A 17972-nucleotide genomic window follows, 5' to 3' on the forward strand; every position below is an offset into this window, starting at 1 on the left:
ATGAAAGAATATATCAGGCCTACCAACTGACTGTCTCTTACTCTATCTCTTTTCGATTATCTCTCTCTTTCATTCTTCCTTGTGATTATGCAGATTTGGGCTGTGCTTACGAAGCGGCAACAGATGGCATTGCTGATGTGGACGCATGGTGAGGAAGCATTAGCCAAATCCTTGGTGTCCTGCAAGCTATACAAGGCCATGGCTCATGAGGCAGCCGAGGATGATTTGGATACGGAAATCTATGAGGAATTACGCTCCTATGCCAAAGAGTTTGAGAGCAAAGGTAAGTGTTTTCTTTGGCGATATGTCTAATTGTGCCACTTGTGGCTAATCGATTTTCTATGTCTCATTTGATAGGCAATAAATTGCTGGACTTTAGCTATCGCCAGGATGCGGAGAAGGCTCAACGTTTGCTAACCTGTGAGCTGCACTCGTGGTCGAATCAGAGTTGCCTCTCCTTGGCGGTGGCCGCCAATCATCGTGCTCTGCTGGCCCATCCATGCAGTCAAGTGATTTTAGCTGATTTGTGGATGGGTGGTCTAAGGACACGCAAGAATACCAACTTTAAGGTACGTTAATTTTCCATTTCAAAATAAAATATCCTCTCTAAAAATCACCTTTTCTTGGGCTACAGGTAATCTTGGGCCTAATCATGCCATTTTATATAAGGCAATTGGATTTCAAGTCAAAAGAAGAGCTACAACAAATGCCACAAACCGAAGAAGAGCACTTGGAGAATCAAAATTTGGACAATGATGATTCGGATAGATCCCAGCCAGATGCTGAGGTAAGTTCAGAAATTTCATCAACACATGAATTCTCTTTTCCTTTATCTCTCTCTCTATCTATCTATCTTAATCATATTGGTTTGGTATCTATCCTAAAGAAAAAAGAAACCAGTTTTTTGTTTATTTGTTTTGTGTTACTGTTAACTACTAAACTACTATAATCTACTTACCTTTACTACTACTTACCTATATATACTTACCTACCATAATTATTTTTGTAAAATCCCTAACCATAAAGAACCAAACAGAATACCAACAAAAAAAAAACCATTACTCTATCTTGCTTATAGAATGCCCTATTAAAATCCAAAAGATCCATTTCCTTGAGATATAGGATGGGCGCGGGCAATCATAATCGCGACAAGGTAGTAAATTTCAAACCAAAAATCAAATTCAAAAACCAAAAACCAAAAAAAAAAATAAAAAGTTTCAATTTAATTTCTGTTACCTGTTTACCTGTTACTGTAACTCTGTACTTTATCCTATATATTTTCCTTTTGTTTTTTGTTGTTTTTGGTTTGGCTCTCTGTCTCTGTGTGTGTGTGAAGGAGTGATTTCTACTTTGCTGTACTTTTTTTGACTCTACTCTTTTTCTCTCTCTCTGTCTCTATCTGTTTGCTGTCGAACTATATCTAACTATAACTATACTTGTCTATTTTTTTTTTGTTTGTCAACTTTAAACACACATACATGCATACATACATATATATTTTAATATATATAGAGTTTAGTTCAATTTATATTGATTTTGTCTGTGATATTTTTAGTCAAAGCCTTTGACATGGCCACGTGCGACTACGGCAGCAGCAGCAACAGCCGTAACTCCAGCACGTGCTGAGAGTTTTGTGTCCATTTGGTGTGTGTGTGTGTGTGTGTGGGTGGGTGTGGGTGTGTTGTAGTTTTAATTTGTTACTCGGGGCAACCTTTAGGAACACATGCAGACTTTCATGTTCACCTGTCGTACAAATATATGTATATACAAATATATTTTTAATCAAAACTTTAACTACTTAATAATCATTTTTCATTCCCTTCATATCCTTCATAAATTTCTCCTCTTTCTCTCTCTCTCTCTCTCTATCTCTGTCTGTCTTAAGTGCAAACTAATACAAATAGAAAATAGCTCGCCATCATATAAAAGTCTTGCCAATTCAACAGATGTAAGTTACGTTTTTAGCCTTTCCCTTTTCTCTGTCTTTGATGGCTGAGAAAATTGAGTGCCAAATGCCATTAGGAAAAATCCTTTTTGTGGTGGACATGTGGCCATCATTGTGTATGGCTTAAAGCTATATTTAAACTTCAATTAAGTAATAAACGTGCACACAGCCATTCACTTAGTTAGTTACTCTTACATTTCTCTCTGTGTGTGTATGCGTATAGAACTACATATATTCTACGTGTGTCAAGCTGTTTACACTCACAGAACGTAAAAGGGGGGAGAAGAACGATGGGCAAAGCTCTGCACTTAAGCAAATATTGTTTTTCACTTACACACAAACCCACAAAGTCCTCTCTCTTTCTCTCTCTATCACTCACTCACTCCCTCTCTCCATCGTCTAATATGTTCATATCCTTTCATTTAGGGAAAATCTTTTAATCAGGAAATCGAATTAAATTTCTCTAACCAATGTGGTAGGTGGGTGGTTGGGTGTTGTAGTATCTTTTTAAAGCAGCTTCTATTCTTTAGATTTAAATAGCCTAATTTATAATTTAAATCGAGAAGGAACCATATTGCAGCAACGAGAGCTGTTTAATAGATAACTAACCAAAATGTAGACTGAGGACTAATACCATAAACTGCATGACAATATGTGTTAGAACAAGATTAGGTAATTGGCTAAGAATATATTAGTCAATAGGCCATTGCTACTCTTAAACAAGAAGGTCGTATGGTAATTTGGGTTGGTCTGCTCAATTTTAGGTCGCACAAAAGACTTAAGCCAAAAATTAGTCAGAAGAAGACTCTAGGAGTTCTAGGAGTTTCATTGGGAAGTTTTTATCCAAGTTATTATGTCTATGGCGAATGTTTTTGCTATAAAAGAAAAAAGTTTTCGCTTCAGATAGCTTTTTGGTTATTGGAACCAACGTTTCATTAAGGGATATATAATGACATTATCTTCGAAAGAGCGCAAAATGATCAAACCAAATTGGGTGAATATGATTTTGATTCTTTTCGATCCAGGAATGTGAAAGAAATCAAAAGTCTTCCAAAGAATTTATTGTTTTCAAAAAATATAGAATTTATGATATGATATTTATATGTATGTCGAGAAATAAATATTTGATTAAGATTGTTAGCATCGAAAACCATCAGGACATTTCCAAAATACTCTATTTGTCTATTTGTCCACTGCCTATAGTATACTTTAAGGGGCACATTGATACTTTAACTTTCCCAAATTGGCCATCTGCTGAGTAGCAATAATTCTGTTCGTACTAGTAACAGTAAAAGTTGTATAGTTATCCTAAATAAGTTAAGTAAAATTTTATTTTATTTAAAAGAAAATGTATTAAATACTTGCCAAAAGATTGCTTACTTTGAATCTGCTTAGATTTTCTAATATGTTAAAAGAAACTATGCCTCTACTTATTATATAGGGCACTAAGACATTCAACTAACTACTGACTAATTACTAAAATTGAAATGATGAAGATTTTGCAAAAAAATGTCGGTATCTTTTTAAGAATAAGCCAGGAACTATGTAGATGATATGGTATTTTGAGCAAAATAATGTTAGGAACTTTTCACAGCCTTTGGTTAAAAAGCAGCTATATTTCTGAAATAATTTGCTTAAGTTGAACTTTTTTAATTTGTATACAATTTTTCATTTGATTGTAACTAAACTATTTTTCTTTTAATGGTGTAGTTAGAGAAAGTATCATTTGTGCATCCTTGTGGAATGCATCTGTACTATAAACACACATATACATACATACATACATATATCTAAACAGTATTGGTATATATTGATTCATTTATGGTAACACTCATATATGTACACACATACATACATACAAAGAAATAAAACAATTTCCATCACAATTTTCATTCCTCAAGTCATTTGATTTGTTTGAATTTCATCTAGAAACAATTTATAGTACATATATCGAATATTAAATGAAATTTGTTTCGCTTTAATTTATCTATTTGTATTTTATTTATTTTTTTTATTATTGATTTGATAAATGCAAAACCATTCGAAAAAAAAATCTCTAAAAAAAAAATACAAAAACAAAAACAAAACCAAAACTGTTGCAGGCTCTATTGGCGGATACATATTCAGTGCGCGATACAAAAGTTCATGAAAATGGCAAAGTGAGTAAAATCTTCAACATTCCACACAGCAAAAATACCTAGAGAAAAAAACAAAAACACACACACAAAGAACAACAAGAATAAACTATTACAACAACATCAACAACATCAATTACACTTGCAATTAGATAATAACACTTACTACTAAAACGATAAACACTTAAACAGACTAATCATTTTAGTTAATTATACTTAGTTCTTATTCAAAAAAAAACATTGTATGACATGCGTTAACGCATATGTCCCCCCCTTTTCCCCGTAGTAAACATATGCTAAAACATATGTTAAACACCAAAAGAGCTTACTCTATATATATATATACAGAATACCACGAATTGAAAAGCAACAAAGTCATTAGTTGCCGACAAGGACATTATTAAAATAAGCAGCTTTTTTCGTTAGTTGTAAAAAAAAATTGTCAAACGGAATAAGGAATCCGTATTAGTAAATTTAAAGATAGTTTCTTATATAAACATAATACAAACTTCAAATATATAAACTCATTTTTTAAACCAATCGTACTTACACATGAATAAATATATAAATGACGTCAATCCTGACCAAAATTTGAAATATCAAAAAAAATTATTAATTACATCTTATATAAAATAGACTTCTATTACTTTAATCAAAGTTTATAATAATTTTAATAAATCCTTTTTTTGATTTGATTTATTTATTCTTGAAAGAGAAATTTTCTTTTTAAAGTAAGTGTTAAAATTCCTACAACACTTTACGTTTTCAAAAAACAGGAGTCCAATCAAGAATATCCCCTTAAAATAACTTTACAGATTAGATTTTATAGAACTAAAAGCTTAAAGATTTATTTATATATTTTGATTATACAAATTTGAAGTTTGTAGTAATAGATTATATAGGTCAAAGTCCGTCGGATCACATTGGATTTTGTATGAATTTAAAAGAGTTTTGAACAAATTATAAAACTTAATAAAACTTAAAAAGAGGCAAATAATAAGATAAATTTTGTAAATTAATATGGAAGACAATTAATTTATTCTTAGACCCAAAAATCATATTTCTTCAAATAATGCCCACTTTGTTGTAGTTTTTGAAAGTGCAAGAGTTGTGTAAGGAAAATTCGGGACAGGAGGTGAATATTGAATTTTTGTATACCCTTGCAGAAGGTATTATAAAATTGGTCAGATGTTTGTAACGCACAGAAAGAGACGTTTCCGACCCCATAAAGTATATATACTCTTGATCAGCATGAGAAGCTGAGTCGATAAAGCCGTTTCCGTCTGTCCGTCCGTCCGTCTGTGCAAATTAACTTGGCTTCTTTGATATTTTTTTTATTTATTTTGGATAACGAAAAGGAAAACTTCTTTCCTTTTTTTTATCAAAGCATTCAGGTTACATATCAAAATAGTTTCATATTTTTTATAAGGGTAAAAAAGTTCGTGGTTCGTGGATAATCTCTCCCTTGTCTTTTCAAGCCCTCCTTGTGAGTGGAGCATTACTTTTTTCTTGATTTCCCCATGGAAATTCCCTGTCTATTAAAATAAAAGGATTTTTTATTTCAATACTCGAATGCTATTAAGGTTCAATAATTGTAACGAAATGCCATTAAATGTCCGAGTTCACCAAGCCGATTACGACTTTTGAATTGATTTTTTTTAGTACTTTTCGATTGCATTTCAATTCAGTGGATGGCAACCTGCATATGTATATATATGTATAAGTGGTGTCTGTACTTGTTCTTTGATTTATATCCCTCCCCGTCACTTGCCATTTTGAAAAGAGTTTGTCTTTTTTAGTATCCATGTGTTTGTATCCAATTTTACAGGTTAATCTCACTGCTGGAGCGGAAGAGCCACCCTCCAAAGTTAGTTAATGTCCAACAAATTTTGTTTTCTCTCGCTCACTCTCTCACTCTGTCTCTCTGTCACTGTAATTCTCTAATTAATAGATTTATTTATACATTTTTATATTCTTTTCACATAAAACCCCTAAAAAAACACGTTTAGAAATTTTAAAGTAGTTCTGTTTTTTTTGCCCCTCTATTGGTTATTTGCAGCTGAAAATGTTTTTGCATTAGCTTTTTCATTTAGTTTTTCTTTTTGGCTTTCGTTTTACATTGCTTTCTTGCATGTTGTGTACAGATAAATACAGATAATTTTATATATATATATATACTATATATACATTTCAATGGCCAGCTTATATACTTACTTAGAGTTATCAAATTCAGCTCCTTTAATGGAATTAGAAAAATAAACTTAATCACAAATCAAATTCATTTTAATTAGCCGCCTAGCTATTAGCTTTCCCCTTTTTATAAATCACACTGGCTCTTGCTCGGTTTTTTTTTGTACTCTCTCTCTCTCTCTATCTCTCAATTGAATGTGTTTTGTTTCAATTGCACATTTAGATACTGATTATGTATTATATATATATAGAGAAATGAATAAATAATAGATAAATGAAATGTTAGTAAACATTAAGATATATTTAATGGTTTATTTTGCTTAAATCAGGTATCATTAACCGATTCGGATCCCTCGCAATTTCGTGATATATTTCACATGGCTGAATATAGTGAAATAAAACAACATCAACCGCTGCGTTTAAAGAAAAAATTTCATGAATTTTATACGGCACCCATAACAAAATTCTGGGCCGATTCGGTAAGTGCGATAATAAAACAAAATCTATCAATAAACTTTTTAATTAGAATGTTTATTTGTTTTTTATTTTAGATTGCGTACATGTTCTTTTTGATAATGTTTTCATTCACGGTGCTGGTTAAAATGGGACCAGCACCACGTTGGCAGGAATGGTATTCGATAGCGTATATAACAACATTGGGTTTCGAGAAGGTTCGCGAAATTATATCCTCTGAGCCAGTGGCCATTACGTGAGTAATGCTAAATATGCAACGCCCCAAACACACACACACACACACACACACACACACACACACAGTTCACTTAACTTAATGATTACAAATGAACCTTTTCTTTTTGGCCTTCTCCTTCATCATCATCATTTTTGGGTAGTCATAAATTCTCAGTTTGGGCCTGGAACATGTGGAATCCCTGCGATGGGGCAGCCATTATACTCTTTCTCATTGGCCTGGCGTTTCGTTTTCGTCCCAGTACCATGGATATTGGTCGTGTCATTTACTGTGTGGATAGCATCTATTGGTATTTACGTATACTTAATATTTTGGGTGTCAATAAATATTTGGGTAAGTGTTACCAACTAACTAACTAACTGAGAAAGGGGAGGGCATTGATTGATTGATTGATTGATGGTTTTTGTGGTTGTTGTTTTTGTTGTTCTTGTTATTTTCAGGTCCTTTGGTCACCATGATGGGTAAAATGGTTAAGAATATGATTTACTTTGTCGTCCTGCTGGCCGTTGTCTTGATGAGTTTTGGCGTCAGTCGTCAAGCCATTCTGTATCCAAATAATGAGCCAACTTGGCGGCTAATTAGAGAGGTAAGCAAATATTGGCAAAAAAAACAAAAGAAACAAACCTAAATATTAAGGGGAAACAAAAAGAAAACTCTATCCACATGAGTTGGAAGGGGGGAAAAGGAAAATCGACTTCTGATTGTGTATATAATACTCTCTCAATATATTGTATGGATCTATGTTTGAATGTCTCAATATGTGAATGTCTCTCTGTATGTGTGCGTGTGTGTGTGTGTGTGTGCTACATTGAAAATAAAACTAAAATTTGAATATAAATTTGCAGCAAAAATAAATTCGTATTAATGAAGCAGAGTACATGCATTTACTTAACTTAAGAAAACGCATCAATTCTCTCAGTAGTAGCTGCTCAGAGACAGCTGGAACGTTTTCCCAATTTTTTTACACTCTCTCTCTCTCTCTCTCTGTATATCGCTCGCTCTCTTAATTCTTACTTAAGTAGATATTGGTCGAAAAGAACATCAAAAATAATAAAATAAAAATTTCATTTACTAATTGCAAATTTTTTTATCCCATTGTCTTCACTTTATTGTATTTGTATTTTTCCTTTTGTTGCTTTTATTTGTTTTATGTTTTGTCATTCACCTCGAATTCGAATTTCATTTCACTTCACTCCTCCATCGTCTTGGCTTTCGTTTCTATTCAAACCAAATATATATATAAAAATAAAATCGAAAAAAACAACCAAACAACAATCAATTGAAACTAAATGCGAAAATGCGACAGGTTATTGCTGGCTCCATAAATACACCTGGATTTTTGGGTGCACTGGGTCATAATAGTCGTTCGCATAATGTGCGTGGAGGTGGCGGTTCATATGCTGCTGGCGGCTATCATCGTGTCCATCCAATGGCAGTACCAACTACAACAACAACTACAACAACAACACCGGCAACAACAACCACAACAACAACAACAACATCTGCAACACCAACATCTGCAACACCAACACCAGCAACATTGGCAGCAACAGCAATGGGCGGAAATTTAACAAACGTAAAAACAAAATTCAAACAACAACAACAAAAGAAAAGAAACAAAAAAAAATTGGTTTGCTATTTTAGACAGAGAGAATAACGAAATGTTTTAGACTGTGAACAAAAATCGATCCTATCCTCTGCTATCTCTCTTTCTCTCTCTCTCTCTCTCTCTCTCTCTCTAAGTCTGTCTATCTCTATATAGTTGTTGTTGTTGTTCTGTGTATAAATCCCTCCAAAAATAATGATCGATGTGTGAGCTGTGTTTTTATTGAGTTTGCCCTTTTCTTACCCGGTTTTAGTTGTGTATTTTTTTTTGCTTATTGTTTTCAAATTCCCCGCTGTTGAGACCCCCCTTCCCCCACATTTATCTTTCAAGCCACCCCTCTCCCACAGTATGGCACATTTCTTTATCTTTATCTCTTTATAACTTCTGCTCCTTTTAATTCCCACTATTGTGTGCAAGTCAATGATTTGATTTGAATTCTCATGCGGATCATGTGGAACCCATCAGGAGGGAACACTTCCTTACTCGGTTGACTCATAAGCTTTACGAAGGGGAAGAATGTGCTTTGTATTCATTAGTTTACAGTTCCATCTAAATTATTCTACTTACTTGCAATTCTTAGTAGTTTAAAGTACAACAAAGACTAAATATGAAAAACTATGGTTTGTTTTACCATTCAAAGAGTCATGAATGGACTTATCTAAAATTTTTGAAGTATAAAATCTTGATTTGTTTTCTAATAACTTTCAAAAAATATTTACCAGATTAGTTCAGACTTGATTCTTATATAGTGTACTCATTGGAGTTTGGTTAGAGTTGCCTTCCATTTCATTGTGTTCGTTTCGCGCAGTGTAAAGCAACTTTTCTCCCCCGCTGTATTCCCACATTAACTACGTGATTAAATGTAATGACATGTAATTATTGTATTGACACAGTAGATGAACTATTTTTTTTTTTTTGTATTTTAACTTTGCAAATACCACAAATGATTCATTTCAAACAATGAGCTTGGACTTTAAGCCAACTTGTTGACTTGCACACCTGAAGTGTTAAACCCAATCGTTGTTGTTTCTGCTCTGTCTCTAATTCTCTATCTCTCCGTGTCTTGCTCTGTCTCTCTACTCTTGTGGTTTCTACGTTTCCTGCTCGCTTAAGCCCCCAACCAACTTCTAAGAGATTTTATTCTTATTTCAAATACATTTTCATCTTAATTTTCCAACATGAAATCGAGTGTCTTAATGTCTATTGCATGATTTATATTGCATTTTCAATTGTAAGTAAATGTGTGTACTCAGTTTCCCTGGTTTTAAGTTTAAATACATATTTATTTTCATATTTTACGATCAAAGGCGGATCTGGGCATGTGAAAGTAGAGGCGTTTGCCCCTAAAGTATGCAATACAATGTTAAAAAGTGCTTTATATAATTTTATTGAATGCCCTGTAGCTAAAATCTTTATTAATTGGCAGTTCCTTTAAATGAATTCTCTTTTTTTGTTTGAAAACTAGAATTTTTAACTGATTATTGCATACTTTAGGCTAATTTTCTACATTTTCACTAGATTCGCCACTATCGCCAGTTCTCTTTGGTTTTGCATCATAGTTTTTGGCATGCAAAGAAAAAAAAAACAATCGCTTCATTGGATCTTAGTTGACTACACATCATTATACAAAACTGTGTGTTGCATAGAGTAAAAATTTTCAATTAAAAAATAATAGAGTTGCAATGGGGGGGCAAGTGGAAATTCATTACGTATAGCCCAATTCAATTAGTCGATTGTGTGTCTGCATATATAATATGCAAATGAGAAAGAAACTTTTAATGATGGGCAGCATGCTGGTAACAAACAAACACTTACACACACCCACACACCCACACAACACACAAACATACATACATACATGCCATACATATACCATTATTTCAACTGTATTTTCAATGTCTAAAGAAAAAAACAAAATATATATAACTTTTTATATAGATAAATGTGTGTGTTGTCCCGCCCTTGCCAATATGTGAAATGGCCAAAATTGAATTAAGCTTTGGCCATTTCGTCTTGCTGTTGATGTGATGTGTTTTGCTGCCTCACAGCAGTTGCCAATTTTGATGGTGATTTTTAATTTATCGTTTTGCCTTTAACTTCCACAACCACCCACACACACACATCGACAAACACACATATATATAGGTCACTTACCAGCCCTATTTCATGTTGTATGGTGAGGTATTTGCCGATGATATCGATCCACCCTGTGGCGAGGATCCAAAACAAGGGGCCTGCGTTACGGGTAAGTCTTGCTTCCTTTCGTTTTCATGTTTTCTGTCTGCTCTGTCTGTGTCTCACTTGACTAATCGAATTTTTGTTCTTACAGGTCGTTGGGTTACACCGATAACGATGTCCATGTATCTGCTGATTGCCAATATATTGTTAATTAATCTCCTCATTGCTGTCTTCAATAATATATTTAACGAAGTCAACTCGGTGTCACATCAGGTGAGTTGCTTGGTTTTGTCTTTAATGAAAAGTATTTTAAAGTAACGCATATAAACTTGTCCTTTTGTTTCGTTGACAGGTTTGGATGTTTCAACGTTTCACTGTGGTGATGGAATATCAACAGAAACCCGTATTGCCGCCACCTTTCATTGCCTTCTGTCATTTCTATTCCTTGCTCAAGTATTGTGTACGCAAAGCGAAAGGTGAGCCCGGCATGAGCAAGTTTAGCTTTGTTCCCTGTGAGTTTCTAATCAAATGCGAGCGTCTCTCATTCAACTTTTGGAACAGAACTAACACAATGTCTTTCTTTCTTTCTGTCTTTCCTCCTCATGCGATATATATATATATATCGTATATATTTTTAACTTTATTCCTTTAATGCTTGCCTCTTGCCTCTGCCCTTCCGCGCGTGTCCGTGTGTGTGTGTGTGTTTTTTATGAAATGAAAATCAAATTTTGTCATATTGTCATACAATAATAACAACAACAATAAACGCAACAACAAATAAATAATCTGGTTATGCTTTTCCTTTTGTACATTTGAAATTCTATTGTAAATTGTTATCCTTGCTCCTTGATTGTTTGTTGTTGTTGCTTTTATTGTTGTTATTGTTCTTAACCACTGATTTTCCTACTTAACTAAAACTCATGCTACTTTTTTTTCTTTCCCCAATGGAATTGAATTGAATTATTATATAGGATTGGAGGTTCAACGTGACAATGGTCTCAAGCTATTTCTTGAAAAGGATGACTTGGAACGCTTATACGACTTTGAGGAGGAATGCGTCGAAGGCTTTTTCCATGAGCAGGAAATCATTTTGAATCAGTCAACCGATGAGCGAGTGAAAAACACAACGGAGCGTGTCGAGACCATGTCACAGAAAATCGAGGATATCAATCAAAAGGAGAATATACAAACAGCTACCGTACAGGTGTGTGTCTATGTGTGTGTGTGTGTGTACTATGCAAATTTTCCTTCCCACTCCCGCCTCCCGCTCCTTTGCTTTTGTATGTTTTGTTTGTCGTTTGATGCGGGTCCCATATGGACAGCAGAAGATTGCCGGAAATGGGAAATTCGAAAATTGGTCACTCATGAACGCTGCACTGGTCCGCTGCACGTCATCGTCTCTCCCCAAACACACACTAATAGCTGCGAAAAAGAAGAAAAGCAATAAAATTTCTTCACATTTTCCTTGCATTTTCTTTTCTTTCTTTTCGTGCACTCATATTTACTAAACGTTGTCTGATTGCCATTACTCATCTAGCACACACTCTCACGTCCTTTTTCGTTTCTCATTCCTTTCTATTTGCAGAACATTGAGTTCCGTTTGCGCAAAATGGAAGAATCATCCGAACAGATACTGTCTCATCTGGCGGTCATACATCGTTTCATGTCCACACATATCGCTGGCACGGACGATTTGCGGGGCTCTGTGATGAACATTCCAGTTGAAATGCATCGCGTGCGCACCATTTCAATGTCAGACAATGAAGGTGGTGGTGGAAATTTAGGTGTGCCAGTAGGAGGATTACTTGGAGGACCTTTACTCCCTGGCCCTGGCAGTGGCGGCGGTGGCGGTGGCAGCGGCGGTGCTGGTGGTGGTGGTGGTGGTAATGGCGGTGGAGGCAACTTGGCACTTGGTCTAAGTGCTGCACTCAATTTAAATTCGCTTCAGGTGCGTTTTAGCAGCTCCTTCAACATATTTTGTTCATTTAACTTGATGTTGAGAATGTATCCTTAGGTCAACAATCGTCGTCGTTTCAATCGTTCGCTAACCGAAGTTCGTCCAGATGCCTATATCTTGGATGAGGGCACACATTTTGAGGTTGTCCCCCTGCCCGAAGAGCCCGATGAGGTGGTGAAATCGCGTGAAGCACTCAACGAACAAGTAGTTCGCAAGGCATCAATGATTTCTGAAGCGGATTCTGATATCTATTTGCCACTATCTCAACGTCCGTCCACATGTGAGACAGTGAAACGTACACCGTATGTAACAGTGCGTCAGGATACGGAAGCCAGTACGGAGAGCAAAGATACTTTAACACCGCTGGGCAACAATGATGATGATCAAACACTTGTCGGTGGCGGTGGCGACAATTCCGATGATGCGGCACCGGACATCAACTTTGAGGGTAATTTCCTAGACGACAACTAAAACTAGAAAAAAACAAAAAATGCTTTAAAATTTGGTTGATTTTACTCGGTTCTCTGTCTCTTTTGTTCTCTGTTTTCTGTTGTTCTTCTTCTACCTTTACTTCTGCTTGTTTTTGTTTTGTTTTTGTACTATTGTTCTATCACGCTTTCTGTTTGTGTTTGTAAACGCGTTAAAATCAAAAACAAAAAACCAAAAAATTGTCCTTCTCATCGTTCTCCTCATCGCCTCATACAGCTGCCAGACATCGGGCTTTGCGTCAGCGCACTGTCTCGCTATGTCGTCGCAATTCGGAGACTTACTCGCTAACTGGAGCGGATATAAATCGCTCGCACATAAGCCTCAATCAGTTGACAAGTCTTTCACGTCGTCAGTTGAGTCTCACACAATCGGAGCCTGATAGTGATAAGGATATACCAGTTGTAGTAGCCGCAGCAGCCGCAGCAGCAGCAGCAGCAGCACATCAGGGTATGTATGGAAAATGTGATCCAAAAACCAAAAAACAAAGCCGAAACTATCTACTAGAAACACACACACACCCACTCACACTGACTCATACCTTTCTTTATACCAACCAACCAAATGAAAACAAAACCAATTCAAAAGCTCTAAATTATGGCCACTAATCCAAGGCTTTTGCTATCAAATTGGCCAACTAAATTATTTGCCACTAATAACCACAATTCATCCACGACACATTCCTAATACAGAATTGTCATCTCTTACCACCGCTAACCTAACCGAATTCACCTCTCTCTTAAAAAAACCTTCGAAACTCCATACTCTCTAGGTAAATCAGTATTGCATGCGAAACCCTCAAGAAATATATTGCTGAAACTGCATAGCGAGTACACATCGATAACGGATGAGCTGGAGAGCGTTTGCCATATGATTGCCTCGCCAACGGTCTCACTGCAAAGTAATAAAGGTAAGCTGGGCGTGCATCAGAAAAACGAAAGACGATACGACATAGCGACCAATTCCACAAAATCCAACTAGGCCCAGTTAATCCTCCAGATGCAGTCCTTTCCAGCTTCCATATAAGCCTTCTGCCTACTGCCTGCCTGCCTGCCTGCTTGTGCTGCCCTTACAGAAAAAAATATCGCTGCGGCTGCTTATTCTATTTACTTTCTATATGATATATAATATATATATTTCTTGATCCTCCCATCAATAGATGATCTAAGATTTACTTAAAATATGTCGATTTTTCTCATAGCTTCTTTGGATCGTCCCAAAACGGAAATGTCACGTGCAGAAGCTGCCGCATTGCAGGAGAAGAAACATTTGAAAGAGTGCGAGGAGAATGACTATAGGATACTGGAGGGTCTATTCGAGGCACGTGGCTCAATTGATGCCTCAGCACAGCCTTTTGAGGTAATCCATACGAAATTAAATTCGTGTAAAAGTATTAACCAATTATGTGGTTCTCCCTTTCAGATTGGAGTCTCTGTGGATTACAGCCATCGGTATCCGCTGCGACGCGAGACTGCTATCGAGCTGTCGCCTTCAAAACCAACGGCCGAAGGAGGTCCTCTAGGAGGAGCAGGCGATAGCAGCGATACCAGTGGAGCGGGAAGCAGCAGTGCCATGGTTGTGGTTGCCAGTGGTTTTCAATTGAAAAATGAACGCCCCTGGCAACGTAACTCATCGATGGAACAGCAATCCTATCAATCGCCATTGGTACCCACAAGGGCTACAAGTGATTTTCTAAATCCTCCATACGAAAGCACTGGACGTTTGTTTAAAAAGTCCAGTGAAAGTTTACAAAAGAATTCCAGTACCGATACGGATTATTCGGCACATCCGTATCGTTTCATTAAGCAGAGTTCCAATGAGACGAATACCTCGCTAACCGGGTCCTATAATGTGGATACGCCCTCGTTGACAGCGGAGCCATCACTCGATGCTGGTGATACACATTCGGCAACGGGGATTGGCATTGGCGTTGGCGCTGCCACAGCGCGTTACCAGCCCAAGCGAACGGCATCCGTTGGCGCGGCCGATGGTAAACGTTTGCGTGACGAGAGTTCCAGTTCATTGGATCTAAGCGCGGCGCCAGTAGCGATGCAGGCAGCGCCAGCATTGCCAATCCGCCCGATGCAGCTGAAGAAACAGTTTAGCATGGACCAGGGCAAGCCGCAGCCAACTGGTAGTGGTGGCTCAGCTTTAAGTGCAGCCGCTGCCGTTGATGTCAATCCACCTGACTCGCGGGAGGCTGCTGCCCAGGTTGGGGCCAAACTGATTTCCATGCAGCTAAAACCACAACTTGGCATGAATGTCCTCAAAGAGAGCAGCTCCAGCACAGAGGAATCCCGCGATGGGGATCCTCATTCGCTAACCCTATCGGCGGCATCATCATCCAATTTAACCATACCACAGATAAGCACACATTTAGTGCAAGACGAAATAGCCAAATTGTCGTCGAATATCAAGAGTAGCACCGAATCGGAGAAAGATCCGCCCTATAATGAGACAATGTGCTAAGATTATGTAGGTGTTTAGGGCCAGAGACTTATAAGTGTTCCATCTTACAATGATTGTGGTGTCCCATATTGTGCTCAAATGAATTACCTACTAGTCAAAAAAATGGGTCAAAAATGGACCGCCCCATATCAAAGATAAATCCATGCAAGTTACTTATAAATGTTAATAATAATAATAATGATAATTTGGACAATACATAAAAAACAAAACAGAAAGAAGGAAAATGATAATTCTCTGTATTTTTATACGACGGTTTTTTATTATTATTTAGAAATCATCTTTATTGTTGTTATTATTATATACAAAACAAAACAAAAACACTAACGAAATCAACTCAGCACTCAAATACACTAAAAAGCATTAATCTTTCAAATTATCAGCACCAAGAAAATCTTCTCTTACACATAATCTTATAACTAAAAAATATATAAATATATATTTACACAATCTTTAGTCTCTAAGTCTGTCTGCAATTTTCACACATATCTTTCTTTAACTCAATCGATCTTCTATATCTACATATATATATAATGTTAGAAATGAAACAACTAAACAAAAATGCATATTTACACTTGCCACACGAACCACCCGTAAATGTTAATACCTAAATGTACTTATTTGCCTAGTTCTAAGATCTACATACACTATATATACATATACACATACATATATTTATATATATATACACATAACCACTATATAAGATGTCAGCTTAACTAATTGTGTCTGCCTCTATCAATGTGTAAATCAAGCTATCTAGTTAGTCCATTTTACTTAATTAATTATTTATCTATTGCATGTACAACAACCACAAGAAGAAGAGAAAACTATTAAGCAAGGATTAGTTAGCATTTAGTACTTATGTATGTATGTATATACTATGTATAAGCTATGCCTAGCTAATCTAGGCTATTTGCTTACTATATATACATATAATCTATATATATATGTAGGATTTTTCGATGTCTGTGTACATAAGGTATATAAGTAGAATCAGAGGAAAAATTGTTCATGTTTGGTGGCTAATTCAGCACCGAATTTCGTTTACAAAACTGTGTTTTTATTAATGTTACAACCCAAAAAAAAAAAAAAATATATTAAATAATACAATTGCATTTTAATTAGAGGATTTATATGATCGTGTACTTATTGATTTTAAGAGAAATTTAATGTAATTCTATTTATTAAAAATAAAACCAAAAGGCAAAATGTTTTTATTTACAAAACAAAATCTATTTGAATGTTCTAATGTTTTTTAATGTTTTTTGTGTTTAAAATGTGAAAAAATTTAAACGATTAGAAATTTTGTAGGATTATATGGATGGAATCTATATTTTTAAAGCAAATCTAAACTTGGCCATAATAATTTTCTAAAAATATCACAACAAAATTTAAAAATGTTCATTTCATTGATCGAAATGAGTAAATAGTAGATAGTAGAGAAAACTGTTCAAACTGATGATTTAGATCTTTGATATTGCTTTTCTGTGGAGAAAACTTCTGATATGGATCTTGCAAGAAGTTGAATCTCCTACGAGCAAGTGAAACTTCCAAGTCTGGACTTATTACTACTTTGGGAAAATGCAAGTACCAGCAAAATGAAAGCCATAAAAAGGGAGTAGTCAAATGTTTTGAGAACGATTACTGGGGTTACTGGAGTTCACACTGTCAAGTTAGATACCCATTCATAGCTTAGAGTGTTGCATACATTTATTAAACATTAGAATCCAGAACAAAGAATCCAGATGTTGAATTGTTCCAAAGACGTCTGATCGTCTCGGATCTATCTCAGTTCTCTCTCTCTCTCTGTTGTCATTCTTGACAACAAGGAACAGCAACATTCAAAATGGCCCAAATATGCAGCTGCAGTAAAAGCTGAAATATGTGAATAAATAATGGAACTCGTCTTAAAAGAAATAATAAACCAATCCAATAATAAGTAATTAGGGCCGTTTACATACATCACCACGATTTAGATTAAGTTCAAGACCAATCGAATTATCTCAAACTTGTTGTCAGACTCTAAGTGGAATGAATATTCAACAAATCTCTTCATTAAACTTAAAAAAAAAACAAATATAAACATACAGCTCCAACTAAATAATATACCTACTATACTAATACTTATTAATAAGCACGAAATCTGAATATTATCAGGGCAAAAATTCCCATTCATTTCCCATTTTTCATCTATGATTGAGAGCTCACAACAAGAAACAACTTTTCATTGCATACTTTGCGGAGGCAACATAAATTTAGCTAGAAATAGGTAAATAAGACTCGACAGCAATAATTGA

General features: G+C 35.5%; 1 protein-coding gene across 6 annotated transcripts in view; it reads left to right on the forward strand.

The window, feature by feature from the left end:
• Nucleotides 1–16874, forward strand: part of LOC6638521 (transient receptor potential cation channel trpm) — a 43992-nt gene extending 27118 nt beyond the window's left edge. For 3 of the 6 annotated variants that reach the window (XM_047009490.1, XM_047009491.1, XM_023177864.2), the window contains 18 exons: nt 94–283; nt 358–569; nt 635–787; nt 4048–4104; nt 6600–6749; nt 6822–6979; nt 7122–7312; nt 7420–7565; nt 10731–10830; nt 10915–11036; nt 11116–11239; nt 11735–11967; nt 12349–12711; nt 12778–13168; nt 13426–13656; nt 13979–14116; nt 14408–14565; nt 14629–16874. In XM_047009490.1, coding sequence (XP_046865446.1) covers nt 94–283; nt 358–569; nt 635–787; nt 4048–4104; nt 6600–6749; nt 6822–6979; nt 7122–7312; nt 7420–7565; nt 10731–10830; nt 10915–11036; nt 11116–11239; nt 11735–11967; nt 12349–12711; nt 12778–13168; nt 13426–13656; nt 13979–14116; nt 14408–14565; nt 14629–15675 — 4164 coding nt within the window. In that variant the 3' untranslated portion in view covers nt 15676–16874. Of the gene's footprint in view, nt 1–93; nt 284–357; nt 570–634; nt 788–1078; nt 1154–4047; nt 4105–5908; nt 5948–6599; nt 6750–6821; nt 6980–7121; nt 7313–7419; nt 7566–10730; nt 10831–10914; nt 11037–11115; nt 11276–11734; nt 11968–12348; nt 12712–12777; nt 13169–13425; nt 13657–13978; nt 14117–14407; nt 14566–14628 lie in introns of those variants that run through there. The other 3 variants (XM_047009489.1, XM_047009492.1, XM_047009493.1) reach the window with 3 other exon arrangements.
• Nucleotides 16875–17972: the final 1098 nt, after the last annotated feature.

The sequence above is a fragment of the Drosophila willistoni genome, assembly GCF_018902025.1.
Source record: "Drosophila willistoni isolate 14030-0811.24 chromosome 2L unlocalized genomic scaffold, UCI_dwil_1.1 Seg139, whole genome shotgun sequence".
NCBI classification, from domain to species: Eukaryota; Metazoa; Arthropoda; class Insecta; order Diptera; family Drosophilidae; genus Drosophila; species Drosophila willistoni.